Genomic DNA, 17,063 nt, shown 5'->3' with positions numbered 1-17,063 from the left:
GGGTGGGGAAATTCCTGGAGGTTTTTTGGGAGGGGGTTGGCCTCTGGGGAGGGAGCGCGGCAAACTGGGGCCAAATTGTGGCTCCCCAGGACCCGCCTGGAGGCGGGCAGCCCCACCGCTTTACCCACCGCCCACCTTGCAAGCAGAAAGCTAGCCCCGCAGGGAGGAAGCCCAGACCCTATTGCTGCGGAACTGCGAGGCATTTTCCAAATCGAGGTTGGGAAATCCCTGGATTTTTTTTGGGGGGGGGGACTAAGGCCATCGAGTCCACCTTCCCAGGCACAGTCCCCTCCTTCTCCCCCCGGGTCAGTCCTGCCCCTAAGCGGGGCTGCTGGAGCCTAGGCCAGGCCCCGGGGAGGCGGGGGTTAAAGGGCTGGCCCCTCCCTCCATCGTGCACCCCCCCTCCCCTCCCAAGGCGGGCTGGCGAGGCTGGGGCACGGCTGCGCCACTTCGCTTTCGCCCGGCGCCGGAGCGGGCTGGATTTGGGCGTCGCTCCCGCCGCTCCTCCTCCGTTGCAGCTTTGGGCAGAGGCAGGTGAGGCGCCGCGCTCGCGGGGGGCTCGCGGGGGGCTTCAAAGGGAGGGACTTCAAAGGGAGGGAGGGACTTCAAAGCCTCCCCACCCCCCCAAAAAAAGGAAAAAAAGTTCAGGCGAGGTTGCAAAAAGTTCAGCCGAGTTTGCGCCGAGTGTCGCGGGCGGCTTGCCGGGGGATGGGAAGGACGTGACCCCGCGGCGCTTTTCCTGCTTTTGTTTCCTGGTGCGAACGGGCTGGGCTGGGCTCTTCCATGCGGAGCGACTCCGGAGCGACTCCCGGGGAGGCGAAGCGCAGCCTGGACGGGGGGGGGGGGGGGGGGAGTCTGGATGGTTGTGCTTTGGGGTTGGGGTTGTTGGGGGAGGGAGAAGTCTACCCCAGCATCATCATCATTATTATTATTATTATTATTATTATTATTATTATTATTATTATTATTATTATTATTATTATTATTACTATTACTATTATTACTATTATTACTATTATTACTATTATTACTATTATTATTACTATTATATCTTTGTTGGTCATAAAGGTGCTACTGGACTCTGTTGTTATTATGTTAATATCAGTTCGGTTGAATAGTAGTATCCATTAATCTAGGGTGTGGGGAAGGTGGCATATAAATTGCATATATATAAATATATACAATTAAGGTGATCTGTTATTTTAGAATTTTAGAAGCGGGTGTTCCCACCCCCCACCCCTTCTTCCAGCAGCCCAAACGGCCTTCTCCTTTCAAGCCAGGGGCATCTATGGGGCAGACCCCCTGAGTTCTGCTGAGTCCATAGGTAAACTGGGCTGTTTGTGTGTTTGTGTAAACCTGGGAATTAAAAGATTTTACCTTCCTTGTAGCAGGATTTCCCCAGATGGGAGAGGGGAGGGGTGGAGGGTTCCTTGGGGGAGGGCTGCATGGAAGAGGAGGGGGGAAAGCCCCCCTGCCCTAAGAAATCTAGAAGCCCCCCCCCCGCCCTAAGAAATCTAGAAGCTCCCCCACCCTAAGAAATCTAGGTTTAAGAGGGTAATACTAATGCCAGGAGGGAGGGAAGGCAGGGCTGGAAGGAAAGGCTGGAGCCAACCTCTTGTCTTTCTCACTTGCCCTGGAAGTCCTTTGCATGGGTCACCATACATTGGAAGCTATACAGCAGGGGTAGTCAACCTGTGGTCCTCCAGATGTCCATGGACTACAATTCCCATGAGCCCCTGCCAGCGTTTGCTGGCAGGGGCTCATGGGAATTGTAGTCCATGGACACCTGGAGGACCACAGGCTGACTACCCCTGCTATACAGGGTCAGTTGTTGGGTGGGAGCCCACCAAGGAAGGCTCTGGAGAGGAAAGGGATGGCCAACCTCCTCTGGTTCTCACTTGCCCAGAAAGCCTCTCCACCCAATATTTTAGCTGTGACTTGACGGCAGAGCAGAGAAAATCCCGGCAGCCTTGTCCCCCCCCTGGCACCAAAAATTCAGGCTGATGCCCTTTCTAATCCAGACCTCTTGATTAATTGTGTGTATAGTTGGGGCAGCACAGAAGCGAAGAGAGAGGGTGCAAAGTCTTGGGTTCGAATCCCGATTCCCCCGGTGTGGTAAGAAAAGGCTGATTGATCCTCCTTATAGAGATTATGAAATATTATTATTAATATAAACACGTTAAAATGCTTTAGGAGCCCACGTTTTCGTAAAAGTCCGTGAAGGTGCAGAACTGAACGGGACCTTTGATGTATCGACTTCACTTGTGTCTGCTCAGACTGGCCGTAGCCCACTGGGGTCTCGGGGGGGGGGGGGGCTTTTACTTCCACCCACCCCCTTTTTGCCAGAATTGGCCCCGGGACTTTTTGTATACAAAGCTGAAGTTCTAGCCACTAATCTAGCCACTAATCTTCCCATTTCACAGAAGGGAAAGACTGAGGTTAAAAGTAGCTGAAACGGGGCATCATAACCCAGGTTCCCACCTTGCTGGCGGAGTCTGTGGCAGGATAAACAATTTATTTCCCTCCTGGATCAGAAAGGAGGTCTTGTGCCAGGCTGTTAGCTGGGGACTCTCACTCAGCGACAGGGTTCTGAGTGTCCTGCGTCGTGCAGGGGGTTGGACTAGATGACCCAGGAGGTCCCTTCCAACTCTATGACGCAAACTTGCAACATTTCTGGTTTTGCATCCCCGCTCTCTATCAATTGCTAGAGCAGCTGGCTTCTTCTCCTCGCCACTCCAAACCAAACGTCAAAAGAGCTGCAGGAGGGAGGGCTTGCCTGCAGTTGGTTTCCTGGAGCGTCTTGCTTCGCGTCTACTTTTTGAGTGTCGTTTTCAAAGCGTTTATTTGACCGCATTTTTCACCCTAGTGGGGGCTCCGTGGGTCAAGGGTCAGGGTTCGACTAGGAACCGGAATGGCCCGGTTTGATCCTTGACACACACACACATACCCCCAGGGCGAGAGAACAAGGTCAGGCCATGAAATAGCGTTTCCCTTCTGCCGGGAAAAGAGCTGGATTCTAAACCTGCTCTCTTTGGTGCGGAAGCTGCTCGCCTTTCCGCCCGTGAATTATGTTCACCTTGTGGGTGGTGGAAAAGCTGTCCGTGTAGGCTCAGAGGCACTTCCTTTGCCAACCGTTTCCGGATAGAGCCCGGGAAGGTCGAAAATACCCAAGGGACTTGATCCTTGAGCGAGGAAGGGGATCCCTTCTTAGAAACCCGGATTCTTGGGCGTAGGTTTTTGCAGAGAGGACTCGGCGTCGGAAATGACCAGTTGCCAAGGGAAAGGAGGCGTGTAGGGAAGAGCGACCCTGGGCGGGGGGGATGTGTTGAGTCCTGCCCGCTTTGACGCTTGTCTGGGGATTAGGTGAACTTTTGCCATGGGCGCCCTGCCAAGGTGACGTCACCCAGGTGTCACAAGGGTTTCCGGGGAAGGGCTCCACCTGCCGAACTCTGCCCAGGCATTACCGTGGCAGCTCATCAAAATGCCATCTCGCCCAGCCGGCCGGGCTCCCCCCTCCGGATCGGCCTCTAATTGGCCTGATTGGCCCGGACTCCCACATTTCCCCAAAGTGGCAAAGATTCGGAGCATGGCTTTTTTGGGTGTTCAAAAGGAATCCCCCCCCCCACCCTTCTCTGATTCTCACCTGTGGGAAAGCTGGTTGGCACCGATCCAAAATTGGAAGGCACGGTTCTGCTACCTGTGTTTAGTTTCGTGTGGCTAGCAGCCTACGCTTGGATTATGCTCATTTCTCCATGTCATGCAAGCAGACTGTGATACTCGGCATGGAATCTTGACATTCAAGGTTCTAAGGCTGCATTTGTTTTGTAGAAATCAGGCATGCTTCTAGCCCTCATTGGTGCAGACGTGAAATCTGGCCTTGTGCGATCAACGGTTGGGGGAAGGACTCACCAGTGCTTTGAACGGCTCTGGGGCTCTCTTTGTCCCGCATCAGGGGTCCCCGATCTTTGTCAGTCTTTGGGCAACCTTCAGGTGACCTTCAGTAGGACAGTAGATATCCGTCTGCTGATATACAGAAGCTGCCAAAGCAAAGTTGTTTTTTTAAAGAAATCAGAACAGCCTTTCAAAAGGCGTCCTGGACAAAAGACCCACCTACTTTCTAATACACCTTGCAGGTGTTGTGGCGCCCTCGGGCACCTCCTTGGAGACCCCTGGCCTGTGCGATCCTTAGGGTCTCCTCAGCTAGAATCCCCCATTCCCCTTGCTTCTGCTCTTCCCTACCGAAGGGGCCTGCTTTCAGGAATAAGGGGCACTTCCTGAGGGTCTCAGGCTGGAGGGGGACCCCAAATGCTCCCCGTTCCAGCCTTGGGCAGGACATCCGCCTGTCCAAAACGGAATCTCTTCCACCCTCGCAGAATTCCCTGCTAGAACATGAAGGCAAAGGAGAGCGCCCTTCCAAGTGCTCGCCACCATTAAACCTGTAAAATTTCCAGAAATTTTAAAGTGTGTATGGCGGGAGGGTGATGACATATCTTTGGGACCAACATTTTCCCAAAGAAAAAAGAAATGTGTGTGTGGTTTTTAAAAAAATTATATGCATCTCTTGTTAACTTCAAACTTAGTATCCTGCTTTAATGACCAAACATGCATCCTTTATCATTTAGTTAGCAAAGAATATTGTAAAACTTGGCCTGCTTATGACATGAACATAGTTTAGTTTAAAACCTTTGTTGTTGTTAAGTGCGAAGTCGTGTCCGACCCATCGCGACCCCCTGGACAATGATCCTCCAGGCCTTCCTGTCCTCTCCCATTCCCCGGAGTCCATTTAAGTTTGCACCTACTGCTTCAGTGACTCCATCCAGCCACCTCATTCTCTGTCGTCCCCTTCTTCTTTTGCCCTCGATCGCTCCCAGCATTAGGCTCTTCTCCAGGGAGTCCTTCCTTCTCATGAGGTGGCCAAAGTATTTGAGTTTCATCTTCAGGATCTGGCCTTCTAAAGAGCAGTCAGGGTTGATCTCCTCTAGGACTGACCGGTTTGTTCGCCTTGCAGTCCAAGGGACTCGCAAGAGTCTTCTCCAGCACCAGAGTTCAAAAGCCTCAATTCTTTGACGCTCGGCCTTCCTTATGGTCCAGCTTTCGCAGCCATACATTGCAACTGGGAAGACCATAGCCTTGACTAAACGCACTTTTGTTGGCAGGGTGAAACCTTTAAAACCTTTAGCCTTTAGCTTTCTACAAGCGGAGAGCGAGGGAGCTGTGAAAGACAGCTGTATCCTTTCTTCCCTTGGGGCATGCGTCTCAGTTCTCCACCGTCCAACAGGTAGAGAACAATAAAGAGTAGGAAACGGAACACAAATTCCGCAACACTCAGCCTGAGACAGACTCATGCGGTTGCAATAGACCCAGGAGTGTTATGTGCGTTTCGAATTAAACTTGAGAACGCTTTGAAACAGCCAAGCTCTTGCCACGATGCGCACATTACGGCCTGGTGATTGCAGGACAAAATTGGTCCCGCTTGAACCCCAAAATATACACCTCCTCCAAAACCTTGCACACGGCTTCAGCACGCACGACAGCAGTGATTAGCAGATGTTGTGTCTCTCGTGGCGTTTCAGATCAGATCTTTGTCCTGCGGAGTGGCCAAATCGACCTTGTAAAAAAACATTGCATTCATTCCAGAAAAAGGGCACGGTGCGCAGGAATTTCTCAAGAGCGTCTCCACATTTCCAGTGTTTCTGCAAGGAAAATATTGTCCCTGCGTTTTCCTAAACGTGCGCACCTTGTGGCTTCTTATTGCCCTGTCCCAGATGATCTCTCTGAGCCATCAGCCTCCACCTGCGCATTTCGGTTCTGCCACACACCGGCTGTGCAACCAGAAATGCGCAGGTTGACGCGTCTCGTGGCCTGGGTGGCCCCTGCGCATTGGCCTGGCGCATGCTATTATTACGGACGGCCACACGCGTCTCTTCCTTCTGCTGCCGACGGAGCCGCGGCCGTGATCGTCTTCCTGAGAGCAGGCTGGCGGGCGGAGGTTGGCTGGGGGGAGGGAGGGAGGGAGGGAGAGAAGGTGTTGACGCTGAACAGTCACATGAAAGGAATCGCTGCCTGCATTTTGGAGAAAAACACAGGCCACTGGCCGAGATGGAAACCGGGCCTTCCTTCTTCCTCTTCTCTCGTCCAGTGGGGTGAATTCGGCTCACGGCGGGGGGGGGGGGGAAGCAATGAGGGGTACGGTGTGAATTTGGCCCTGGCTTATTGGCAGACATCTCAGGCAGTAAAAGGTGCGGGGCGAGGAAAGGGAGCCGGGACCTAGATAGCCCAGGCTAGCCCGATCTCGTCCGGTCTGGGAATATGAGCCAGCTTGTCCCGAGTTGGTATTTGGATCGTTAGAGAGTTGTTCCGTAGGATTTTCTTCCCACTTATCTGCAGAACTGCTTGGTTGCTTATGCCCATTGTAGGGCTCTGCGGATATGAATCTGCTGGTCGTCCCGGTCCCCCAGAACATTCACCTGGCCCCAACCCGGTGGAATGAGCTCCCAGAAGAGTGAAGGGCCCTGCTGGAGTTGTCAGCTTTCCGCAGGGCCTGCCAGATGGAGCTCTTCCGCCTGGCGTATGGTTGAGGCCAGGGTGGAGTTCCGGTGTTTCCATCGGAGGATCCCCCCAATGGGAGAAAGCTTGGCCTCCGGCTGAACGGGGAAAGAGGGGATTGGGAAATTAGAAGGGCTTAATATGTGATCGCCTGCTGACATTTGTTGGAAGGGAGGAGCGATAGGGTTGGGAGTGTCCTGCGTAGTGCAGGGGGTTGGACTAGATGACCCAGGAAGTCCCTTCCCACTCTATGATTCTAAATTCCGTCTAAACATCCGGAAGAACTTCCTGACAGTCAGAGCGGTTTCTCAGTAGAACAGGCTTCCTCGGGAGGTGGTGGATTCTCCATTTTTGGAGATTTTTAAGCAGAGGCTGGAGAGGCTGATTCTGTGAAGGCTCAAGGGGGTGGCAGGGGCCAGTGGATGGGCGATGGGTAGCAAGTGTCCTGCAGAGTGCAGAAGGTTGGGCTGGATGACCCAGCCGAGGGTCACCACGCAGAGGCAGGCAGTGACAAACCACCTCTGATCGCCTCTTGCCGTCATACACCCTGTGAGGGTGTGCCATAAGTCAGCTGCCACATGACGGCCTTTCCACCGCCGCTGCCAAAGACACAAAGGCGGCAATGGTATGCGTTCTGGTTCACGGAACCGTGTTGCTACGGAGCTGCCCTACCTGAAAGGGGTGTCGTTCGCGGTGTGGTTCACAGAGAGCGGCTCTGATCTCTGCTGAGCCTGGGATTAGTGATGTAACTGTTTTCTCCGGACTCCCCACTGGGCTTGGCCCTCGCGTGGCTCTCAAAAGGGAAGCAGCTGTGGACCTTGGCCGGGGCCCAGAAACGCAGGGGAGGGAACCGGCCAGCTTCCCTCCTGCCCCCGGACTTCCCACCGAGCTGCATTTATGGGGGGGGGTGCTCGCTTGGAGCAAGGAGGTAGAGCTAGGAGCAAGGAAGTTCGACCCCCCTTTCCTCGGAGTCAGCTGCGGGTAAGGAAGGGAGGCGAGTGCGAGCAGCTGCCCTAGGAGCCATTGGGGTAAGAATGTTGGATGAACCTTGAAGGCAGCAAACAGTCACATGATGCAGCTTCCTACTGAATCAGACCTTCAATCCCTTGAGGTTCCGTATTGCCAACCCAGGCTGGCAGCAGTTTTCAGGCAGAGGTCTTCCCTATCACCTAGTCCCTGGTCCTTTCCAGTGGTGATGCCGGGGACTGAACCTGGGACCTTGTGCCTGCCAAGCAGAGGCTCTGCCCCTTCGCCTCAGGCCGATTGCTCTTTCATTCCATCCGTGCTACTTCGCAAGGTGGTTGTGAGGACAAAACGGAGGCGGAGGAAGCCTTTTAAAGCAATCGACCGGCTTGGTATATTTACGCTGAAAGGAGAATGCTTATGAAAGTGTAAAGGAAACACGATGTATATATCTCCCCCCCTCCCTCCGGGTTGCTCTTCCCTCCGGGGGTAGGAGAGCCATCTATTAAGGAAGCCCTCAACGAGAGCAATCCACTTAATGTATGCAAATGCTTATTTACATGCGGCGTGCGCTCTCACGAGGGCATGGCGAAACCGCACGCTTGGAAATATGTATCTCAAACAGCCCATTAGGACTGTAATTGCAGAATGCAGGCGCCCTTGTGCAGAGGCAGGATCCCTGCAATTAGCGGAGGCCTGTGGCAAGCGACGCGTTTGCACATTTCTTGCAGCCCCGCAAAATACAGGTGCCTCTTTAATCCGGACTGGAGCCCACCTTCTCCCGCGTGGGGCAGGGTTAGAGTGCCCAGAACGGGATGTCGGAGGTGACCTCCCAGCATTGTGGCAGGCCTGTTGTGAAAGACAGGCCTCTTCTCTGGGGAACGGCCCTGGGCTTTTGGTCCTACAGCCCCGTGCTGCGGGCATGCACAGTGGCAGGCTCACTTGCAGTTTCCAGGGTTGGAAAGATGATGTTTCCTTCTTTAAATTCATGCCCTGCCTTTCTGCCCCGCCGTGACCCAAAGTAGCCTGCATAACTCTCCTTGTCTCCCTTTTGCTCTTTCAGCTGCCCTATGACGTAAATTAGGCTGAAGGACTTTCCCAAGGTCATTCGGCAAGGGTCAGTGGTAGAGTGAGGATTCGAACCTGGGTTTGCCGAACCTGGGCTGGAACGCCAGCTGCGATACCAGGCTGGCTCACCATGTTGAGTTCCCCACAGAATGGAGGAGAGAGGATCCACCTGGGATCTGCTTGTCAAGTGGTCAGCCTGCTGTGGGATTGGCCTGTTTGCACCCTGCTTTTTCTCTCCAAGTGGGTTATGACATAGTTCTCCTCTCCTTCAACTTCCCTTCACAACAAAAAAGGTTAGGTGTCCATAAATCCTAAGTATATACAAATTAAATTGATATTTACCGTGCAAAACGCATCAAGTTGAGAAGTTAAAAAGTTAGGCAGGGCCCAGAGGCTAACCATTGAAATTACAAATTGCCTATGGCAGGGGTGTCTAAACTGGGGCTCTCCAGATGTCCATGGACTACAATTCCCATGAGCAACTGCCATGTTCAGCCACCTAGGCCGATGGGCTCCGTCTGTGTTTTTAACCTTTTGGTTCCTAACTGCTTGTTGGTGACGTCTGTCGCGTTTTGCGCCACTATCCTCTTTTTGGTTTTCTTACCTACACAACAACCCTGTGAGGTAGGCTAGGCTGAAAGAAACTAGTCCAAGGTGAGCTTCTATGGCAGGGCAGAGATTTGACCCGGATTCTCCCAGATCGTCATCCAGCGCTCTAAAACCACTGCCCCACGCTGCCACCCGCCTCTTAACGTTGCCGAATCAGGGAAGGCTCCCCAATTAACTGCATAGGATCAATTGAATGCCACTTCCTTTATCTCTGTTTTGTCACAAGCTGCTAACAGAGGCTCCAAAGGATGGTCTTGGTACCCTTCCTTCTCAGGGGCTGTGTTGGTCCCACTTGTGCAAAGGGCTGGGTTGATGTCTACGTGTGTTCCTGTACAAGGGGATCTGCGGCTTTCGGTCTTGGGTGCCTTTCCTCATGTTCCCTGTTGAGCTCCTATTTCCTTTGTCTCGGGAGTGTCATCCGCTTGTCCTTACTGGTGGCTTCTCTTGTCTCCTTGTGGCAGTAACCCACCAAGAAGCCCTCCGTCGGGCACCCTGATGGGTCCTGGACAAAAGTGATTCTCCCTCGGAAGCAGAGCCGTCTCCCAGCGATGGAGATGAAGGGGCAGCTGGTCAACTCCTCCAGCTACAGCTCTTCCGGTAACTAACTAGCTTCCTTCTCAGCACACTTCCAATCTCCTGCCTTCCTTCCTTCCCACTCCACTTCCAGTTTCCTACCTTTCTTCCTCCCGCCCTCCCCTCCCACTCCACTTCCAATTTCCTTCCTTCCTTCCTTCCTTCCTTCCTTCCTTCCTTCCTTCCTTCCTTCCTTCCTTCCTTCCTTCCTTCCTTCCTTCCTTCCTTCCTTCCTTCTCATTCCACTTCCTTCCTTCCTTCAATCCACTTCCTTCCTTCTCATTCCACTCCAATTTCCTTCCTTCCTTCCTTCCTTCCTTCCTTCCTTCCTTCCTTCCTTCCTTCCTTCCTTCCTTCCTTCCTTCCTTCCTTCCTTCCTTCCTTCCTTCTCATTCCACTCCAATTTCCTTCCTTCCTTCCTTCCTTCCTTCCTTCCTTCCTTCCTTCCTTCCTTCCTTCCTTCCTTCCTTCCTTCCTTCCTTCCTTCCTTCCTTCCTTCCTTCCTTCCTTCCTTCCTTCCTTCCTTCAATCCACTTCCTTCCTTCCTTCCTTCCTTCCTTCCTTCCTTCCTTCCCTCTCCAATCTCCTTCCTCCCTTCCCTCTTTCATTCTCACCCCTGGCCACCTGCCACCCTTCCCTTCCTTGCGGGGTGGAGCCTGGTGATAATGCTGGGCTGCCAGCTCCGGTTTGGCAAATTCATGGAGACCTGGAGGGTGGAGCCTGGGGTGGGACCAAAGGAGGGCACAAGGCCACAAAGCCCACAAAGCCCGCCCTCCAAAGCAGCCAATTTCTCCAGAGGAGCTGACCTCTGTTGTTTGGAGAACAACTGTAACCCCAGGAGAGCTCCAGGCCTCGCTTGTCGATTGCCAGTCTGCCTTTGGCACGGTTCAGATCTACAGGGCTCACTGTGTCTTGGGCCGCCGCAGATCCTTCCTGGTCTGATCTGTGCCTTTTCCCCCCCACAGAGGCTCTGCAGCGGGAGCTTTGCCCCCGGATACGGCTGGAGCGGGTTCAGGAGCTGCTGGAGAAGCAGCGGGCCCTTCAGCAGGTGCTCAGCCTGCGCCTGAAGGAACTGCGCCGGGTGTGCATGCAAGAAGCGGTGAGGCCCGGCGGAGGGGCGAGGAGCTGGGAGTGGGCGGGCAGGAGGCAGAGGAAGGGAGGGTGCTGGTCCTGCAGGAGGAGCCACCCGCAAGCCTGGAGCCCTTCGGGCGAGCCGAGTCGAAACAAGCCTTAGTCCAGGCTGCCATGTGTTCAAAACATGATCTTGCTGTCAGGTCGGGCATATTGTCCGCACTTTGCAGATGACACGGGGGGAAGGGGATGAGGCAAAGAAATGGCAGCTTAACAATGTCTGCTCTTTTCTTGGCCGAGGCATGTTTTGAACTCGGGACTTCCTGGGTGAGCGATGCGGCAATTAGCCGCCAGTAAACCCGGAGATTCCTTGTTATAATTAAGCAAGTTCCGTGCGTTCATTCACTACCTTGGTTTCCGCCCTTCCTCCAAGGAGCCGCGGGTGGCCGAATCCTGTTTACCCCTTCACAACAATCCTGTGAGGTTGGTTAGGCGGAAACGGAGCCATTGCCCCAAGGGTTGTGCCCGTCGATTTCAGGGCCTGCCTGGGGACTGGCATCCAGGCGGCTACAATTTGAGGACTGCTATACCCCCACAGCAGGGCGTCCCCAAACTCTCTGAGCCTTTTGGCATCTTCTTTGGACACAGAATAAAGGCGTCCACCACCAAAGGGCTGCTGTGAAATAACCACTGCAGCTGGTGAGGCCAACCACGAAATGGTTGCTGCCTCTTACGTTTAGTCACAGGGTGAAGGAGGGGCTGACGCCCCAGCAGTCTTGCTAAAATTCTGCACAGCCAATCACAGTCCTGGCTGAGAAATGGTCCCGCCTGACCCCACTTGCTTTCTGAAAACATTATGGGATAGTGTTGGCGGGCACTGTGTTGGGAACGCATGCCCTATACATTCTTACAAACACATTTGCAGTATAAGGTCTACATACTGGCAATTAGATGAGCCTCTTGTGGCGCAGAGTGGTACGGCAGCAGAAAGGCAGTCTGAAGCTGTCTGCCCACGAGGCTGGGAGTTCGATCCCAGCAGCCGGCTCAAGGTTGACTCAGCCTTCCATCCTTCCGAGGTCGGTCAAATGAGTCCCCAGCTTGCTTGCTGGGGGGTAAACGGTCATGACTGGGGAAGGCACTGGCAAACCACCCCGTATTGAGTCTGCCATGAAAACGCTGGAGGGCGTCACCCCAAGGGTCAGACATGACTCGGTGCTTGCACAGGGGATACCTTTACCTTTACTGGCAATTAGACAGCCTAAACGGGGAGGGATTTGGAAAGCAGGTGATTGTTCTCCCTTCACGCAAGTACAAGAAGCCAAAGGAACCAAGGAAATAACTTAGGAAGAAAATTTCGGAATGCTGGTGCCACCATTGAACAGGCCCCGCAAATGAATCTGAGAATTTTGGGAGAGCCCTATGAGAGGAAGCCCGGTCCACATTGGGCTTTAATAGCACTCAACAGCACCAGAAATATGGTGTGAGAGCACACTGCAGGGCAAACACAGATAGGCCTATGTTCCTAATGTCAATATAGGCTGCAAAATCCTGCCATTCTTTGTACAGAATTTTGTATCTGAATTGCCTCTCGTTGACTGGGATTCCTTGTCCTGTCTGGGTTACGTGATGCTTCTTTCCCTTGCCCTCCCTCTGACAGGAACTGACAGGAAAGCTGCCCCCGGAGTACCCACTGGAGCCTGGCGAAAGGCCGCAACCTGTGCGAAGGAGGCTGGCACCTGCCTACCGCATCCCTGCCACCCTAAAGAATGAAGTGAGTGGCCGGCAGAAAGAGAGAGAAGAGGCCTGGAGAATTCGGGTGGTGGAGCTGACAGGGTCTCCAGGACCCCGTTCCACCCGGAGATCCCCCGTTTTTGGATGCATCCCTCCCAAACTCCCCCCCACCCCGAAGAACACTGGAAATTAACACAGCCCTGCTGACGTCACCAAGAAGTGTCAGAAGGGGTGGCCCTCTGGTTTGTGGGCAAAACTCTATGGTTTGAAGCTAATTCTCTCGTTGAGTTTTGCCCAAAAGCCAGAGCGTCCTCCCCCGACATTCCGACATCACTTTCAGGGGATGTCAGCACGTCGGGTTCTTCCTCCCGGCTCCCTTCCCCAGATCCCCCCACTGGCAGCGCTGACAAACCTGTCCACTCAGTTGACAGCTCCTCCTCTTGTGTAGGAAGCGAATCCCCTGGAGGAGCTGGCCCACGAGCTGTTGCTGCAGCAGCAGGTGGTGGAAGCAGCTCGACGCCTGGCGGTCGCCCCGGAGCTGACGGCCGAGCAGCGCCGACGCCGGAGGCAAGTCCAAGCGGACGCTGCCCAGCGCCTGCGGGAACTCGAGATCCAGGTGGTGGAGTGCCGGGTGAGGCTCAGCAAAGGAGGCCCTCCAAGAGCCAGCCACGGTGAGTCAAGCGGGGTGTTGTTGCGGCTCTGCGGCTGAAGGTCGCTGGTGTCGAGCGGTTTGCTTTGGCAGCCATTCTGCGGCAGCCGTGTGAAGACGGCCATTCTGTGAACACACCCACCATGTTGTGTGAGAATTGTAGGGGTGCTCACGGGCCTGAAAAAGGGTGGAGTCCTCGGAACAGTTTTCGGCAAGGTGGGGAATTCGGTACACTGCCTTCCCTTTCTTCCTGATATTTTACGGCTCTCGTTTATCACCTATTCTTGTTTTTTCACCCCTGTGTTTCCTTTATCCCTCTCTCCCCTTCCTGGACAACCTCGATGGGGCAAAAACCGAAGCAGATGAAGCTTTCCATTCGGAGAGCAGCTCCCTTTCGGAATCGGCCAGTCACGAAAACGGTAAGTGTGAGAGGTCCAAACTGCGTTTGACTTATGCACTTGTTGTGTACTGTCAGTCCCGAAGGTTTGAAATGGTTGCCCTTTAATGTGCTTTACAACGATTGCATTGGGTTTACACCATGAGCCGCCTTGAGTGCCACAGGGCGTCTGAAATACGTTTTAAATCAGTGGGGAAGGAAATATTCTAGTTGCTGCCTGTGTCTGGGGAGGGGACGCACATCAGGGACAGACTTGACGAATGCCGTGTTGCATGGCCAAACCGGATTATAGCACAAGAGTCATGCGTTCGAATGGTCTCCTTGCACGATGACAAAAAAACTCTCTTAAATTGATGTCACTGGAAAACGTCCCACCGTAACCCTTCTTCTTGAGGTCTTTCTGCCTGCCGGAAGCTAATTTTGTAAAATAGAGGAGGGGTCCTCAGCTTTCTTGAGCTCACAGGTGTTGCCACAAAATGGCCGCCCCACAAATTGTCACTAGCCACAAAATGGCCGCCCCACGAAGCATCGCCAGCCACAAAATGGCTGCCCTCCCTCACCTTCAATCCCACAGAAAGCTTCCTCATGCTGTCATCTCCAGTGGCTGATCAGAAGTCCTCCCAGGCAACCTCCCACCCCCAGCTCTTGGTGGGTGCTGGGAAAGGAAGCTGCAGGCAGTGTGGTACGTAAGTGGTACCCAGCATGGTTCCCTTAAAATCACCCAAGAGCACTAAGATTGGTGCAACAACACTTGCTCAGGGTCTCCGGACGGAAAGAGGTGAAGTTGGCCTCGACCAGGACCAGGGCCTTTTTGGCCGTGGCCCCGGCCTGGTGGAATGAGTTCCCAGGAGACATCAGGGCCTTGCAGGACCTCAATCAATTCCGCAGGGCCTGTGAGACGCAAGGATTGTGGTCGAGGCCAGAAAGAACATCCACCATAGCTGGCCTAACGGGAGGAAGGAGAGGAGATGGGACTTAAGTCGAGGGCAGGACTTTGTATATGTTTTTAAGGCTGTAACCTACCCTGAGCACTGGAAGGGTATATAATATGCTGCTGCCGCTGCTCTCGGGCATTGCCCCTCCGCCATCTCGAGTGGTACAATCCAAGTCAATCGAGGAAAATTGTGTTTGAAACAGGACAGTTTTTAGGTGCAGTGAACAAACAGGCATGCCGTTGTTCTTAAATTTTATTTTACCCGCCGGGACACGCAAAACGGTTATTTCTGCCCAACAGCTTTCCTCCGTTGCGGTCCAAGCGAAAGAAGATTTTTGTGGTGTTTTCCTAGTAACCGCGACTTGTAGGTGAAATATTATATTCTGTTGTAAAAGTAACAAAAGGCGGCAAGCCGTTTTGCTGCCTGCGTCTAAAATTGTCCTGCGTCAGACACCGTTTTCCGCTATTATGTCGGTAATCTTCCGGGAGCAGCTCTGCAATGCAGGACTCATGTGCTGTTCTCATGTGCTGCTCTTTGTCCTCAGAGGAGCCTCAGGGCTTCCACCCCTCCAAAGCCCCCAATCACCAGGGCCCCTTCCCTGACCGACCCTCGCCTCCGAAAGCCCGCGATCACTTGCGGGCCATCTCCAGCAGCCCCGACAGACGCCCCGGGTGGCGGCTCCTGCAGCCGGATCTCTACAGTGAAGCCAAGGATCGTAGGAACTCGGTCGCCAGCCCAAGCAGGTGAGCGGAAGACACCTGCAGGCCTTGGGGGGGGGGGCTGGTGAAATGAGCTCCAGGGAGAGCTAAGGGCCCTGTTGGAGTCGTCAGTTTTCCGCAGGGCCTGCAAGACAGAGCTCTTCCGCCCGGCATATGGTTGAGGCTAGGGCGGTACCCGGTGTTGTCCTCTGAGGATCTCTAAATTGAGGTCAACTAGGTTCCTTGCTCCCAGTGAGAGAGCATTACTGATCCATGCTGAATGAGAGAGAGGTTTCGTATTTTATTGTTCGCCATCTTGTTATGCTATGCTGTATTTTTGTATTAAGGGGTATTTTAGGGGATTTTACTGTATTTTTATTGAATTTGTAAACCGCCGCGAGACATTTGAGAGCGGTGGCATATAAATATAAATAAATAATAACATATAAATAAATATGTAAGGACGTGTGTCGCTAGGAAACCTAGTATGAGTAAAACCTAGTACACGAGGGGGGTGTACGAGTAAAAGCTGTTGCAAAATCACATTGGCGATCCATAGGAAAAGAAAAGCGGGGTATAAAACAACCCAGCTCTTATTCTATTCCCAGTCTGAAACGCTAGAATGCTTTTTTACCACCCCGAGATTCTATGTGGCATGTGAGGATCAGGGCAGGCTTAGATCCAACTGAGAGTTTCAGGGAGGGTGGGAAGTTTTCCACTCCTGAAATGATTTCGGCTTGTGGAATGTAACTTTCTTGTCCCCCCTGTCCCTCCCCCACTTGAAACGTTATGCTGCCCTAGGAACAGTATTTTAAGGGGCATCTGGAGCCAGAAGCAAGAGGTAAAAGATGAGAAAGTTCTGTTCCAATGACGGAAATCTTTCCATGGGCGGAAATCCTTCCGCCCAGGGGGACCATCTAGTGCAGGGGTGGGCAGACTGGGGTGCTCCGTGGACTACAACGACCATGAGCCCCTGCCAGCATTATGCTGGCAGGGGCTTATGGTCGTAGTCCGTGGGCCTCTGGAGAGCCTCAGTTTGGCCACTCCTTTTATTTCCTAGTAGTTTTTGATTCGGAGAAGCATGGAGAATTGGCTGCTTGAGAAAAAACCCTTCTCTGGCTATAGGGTGAATCATAGAGTTGGAAGGGACCTCCTGGGTCATCTAGTCCAACCCCCTGCTTCTAAACAGAACTGGAGCTGTCGTATGGGTGTGAGTCCCTGTGACAATCTCTCGTTAGGCGTAACACGCTGGGCGCACCTTATTGTAGCCATGCGGCCACAGGATCGGTACCTTAAATGACCGGCTTGCCCTTGCTCTCCTGATCCTTTTCTCTCTGTTCTGTTGCCCCTGCAGCCCAAGCCGCACCCTCCCCAGGAGCGTGTCCAGCCTCGAGGGCCGCAGCGTTCCAGCCACGCCGGTGCTGGCGAGAAATGCTTGCAGTGGGAACCACCAGTTCAGGTAAGGGGCCAAGCCCTATGAAGACGGGTTGAGGGACTTGGGAATGTTCAGCCTGGAGAAAAGGAGGCTCAGAGGGGACATGATAGCCCTCTTTAAGTATTTGAAAGGCTGTCACTTGGAGGAGGGCAGGATGCTGTTTCTGTTGGGTGCAGAGGAGAGGACACGCAGTAATGGGTTTAAACTACAAGTACAACGACATAGGCTAGATATCAGGAAAAAGTTTTTCACAGTCAGAGTAGTTCAGCAGTGGAATAGGCTGCCTAAGGAGGTGGTGAGCGCCCCCTCACTGGAAGTCTTCAAGCAAAGGTTGGATACACACTTTTCTTGGATGCTTTAGGGTGCTTTGGGCTGATCCTGCGTTGAG

General features: G+C 53.4%; 1 protein-coding gene across 4 annotated transcripts in view; it reads left to right on the top strand.

The window, feature by feature from the left end:
• The window catches only part of CCDC120 (coiled-coil domain containing 120), a 38,671-nt gene that overhangs the window by 16,797 nt on the left and 4,811 nt on the right, over positions 1-17,063 (top strand). For 2 of the 4 annotated variants that reach the window (XM_077329478.1, XM_077329479.1), the window contains exons 2-8: positions 9,648-9,783; positions 10,725-10,858; positions 12,488-12,601; positions 13,010-13,232; positions 13,570-13,629; positions 15,087-15,285; positions 16,595-16,699. In XM_077329478.1, coding sequence (XP_077185593.1) covers positions 9,735-9,783; positions 10,725-10,858; positions 12,488-12,601; positions 13,010-13,232; positions 13,570-13,629; positions 15,087-15,285; positions 16,595-16,699 — 884 coding nt within the window. In that variant the 5' untranslated portion in view covers positions 9,648-9,734. Of the gene's footprint in view, positions 1-398; positions 535-9,647; positions 9,784-10,724; positions 10,859-12,487; positions 12,602-13,009; positions 13,233-13,569; positions 13,630-15,086; positions 15,286-16,594; positions 16,700-17,063 lie in introns of those variants that run through there. The other 2 variants (XM_077329480.1, XM_077329477.1) reach the window with 2 other exon arrangements.

This window comes from Paroedura picta, chromosome 3 (genome assembly GCF_049243985.1).
Source record: "Paroedura picta isolate Pp20150507F chromosome 3, Ppicta_v3.0, whole genome shotgun sequence".
Lineage (NCBI taxonomy): Eukaryota > Metazoa > Chordata > Lepidosauria > Squamata > Gekkonidae > Paroedura > Paroedura picta.
Note: the sequence above shows the minus strand (reverse complement) of the source record. Positions and strands in the feature narration are given on the sequence as shown.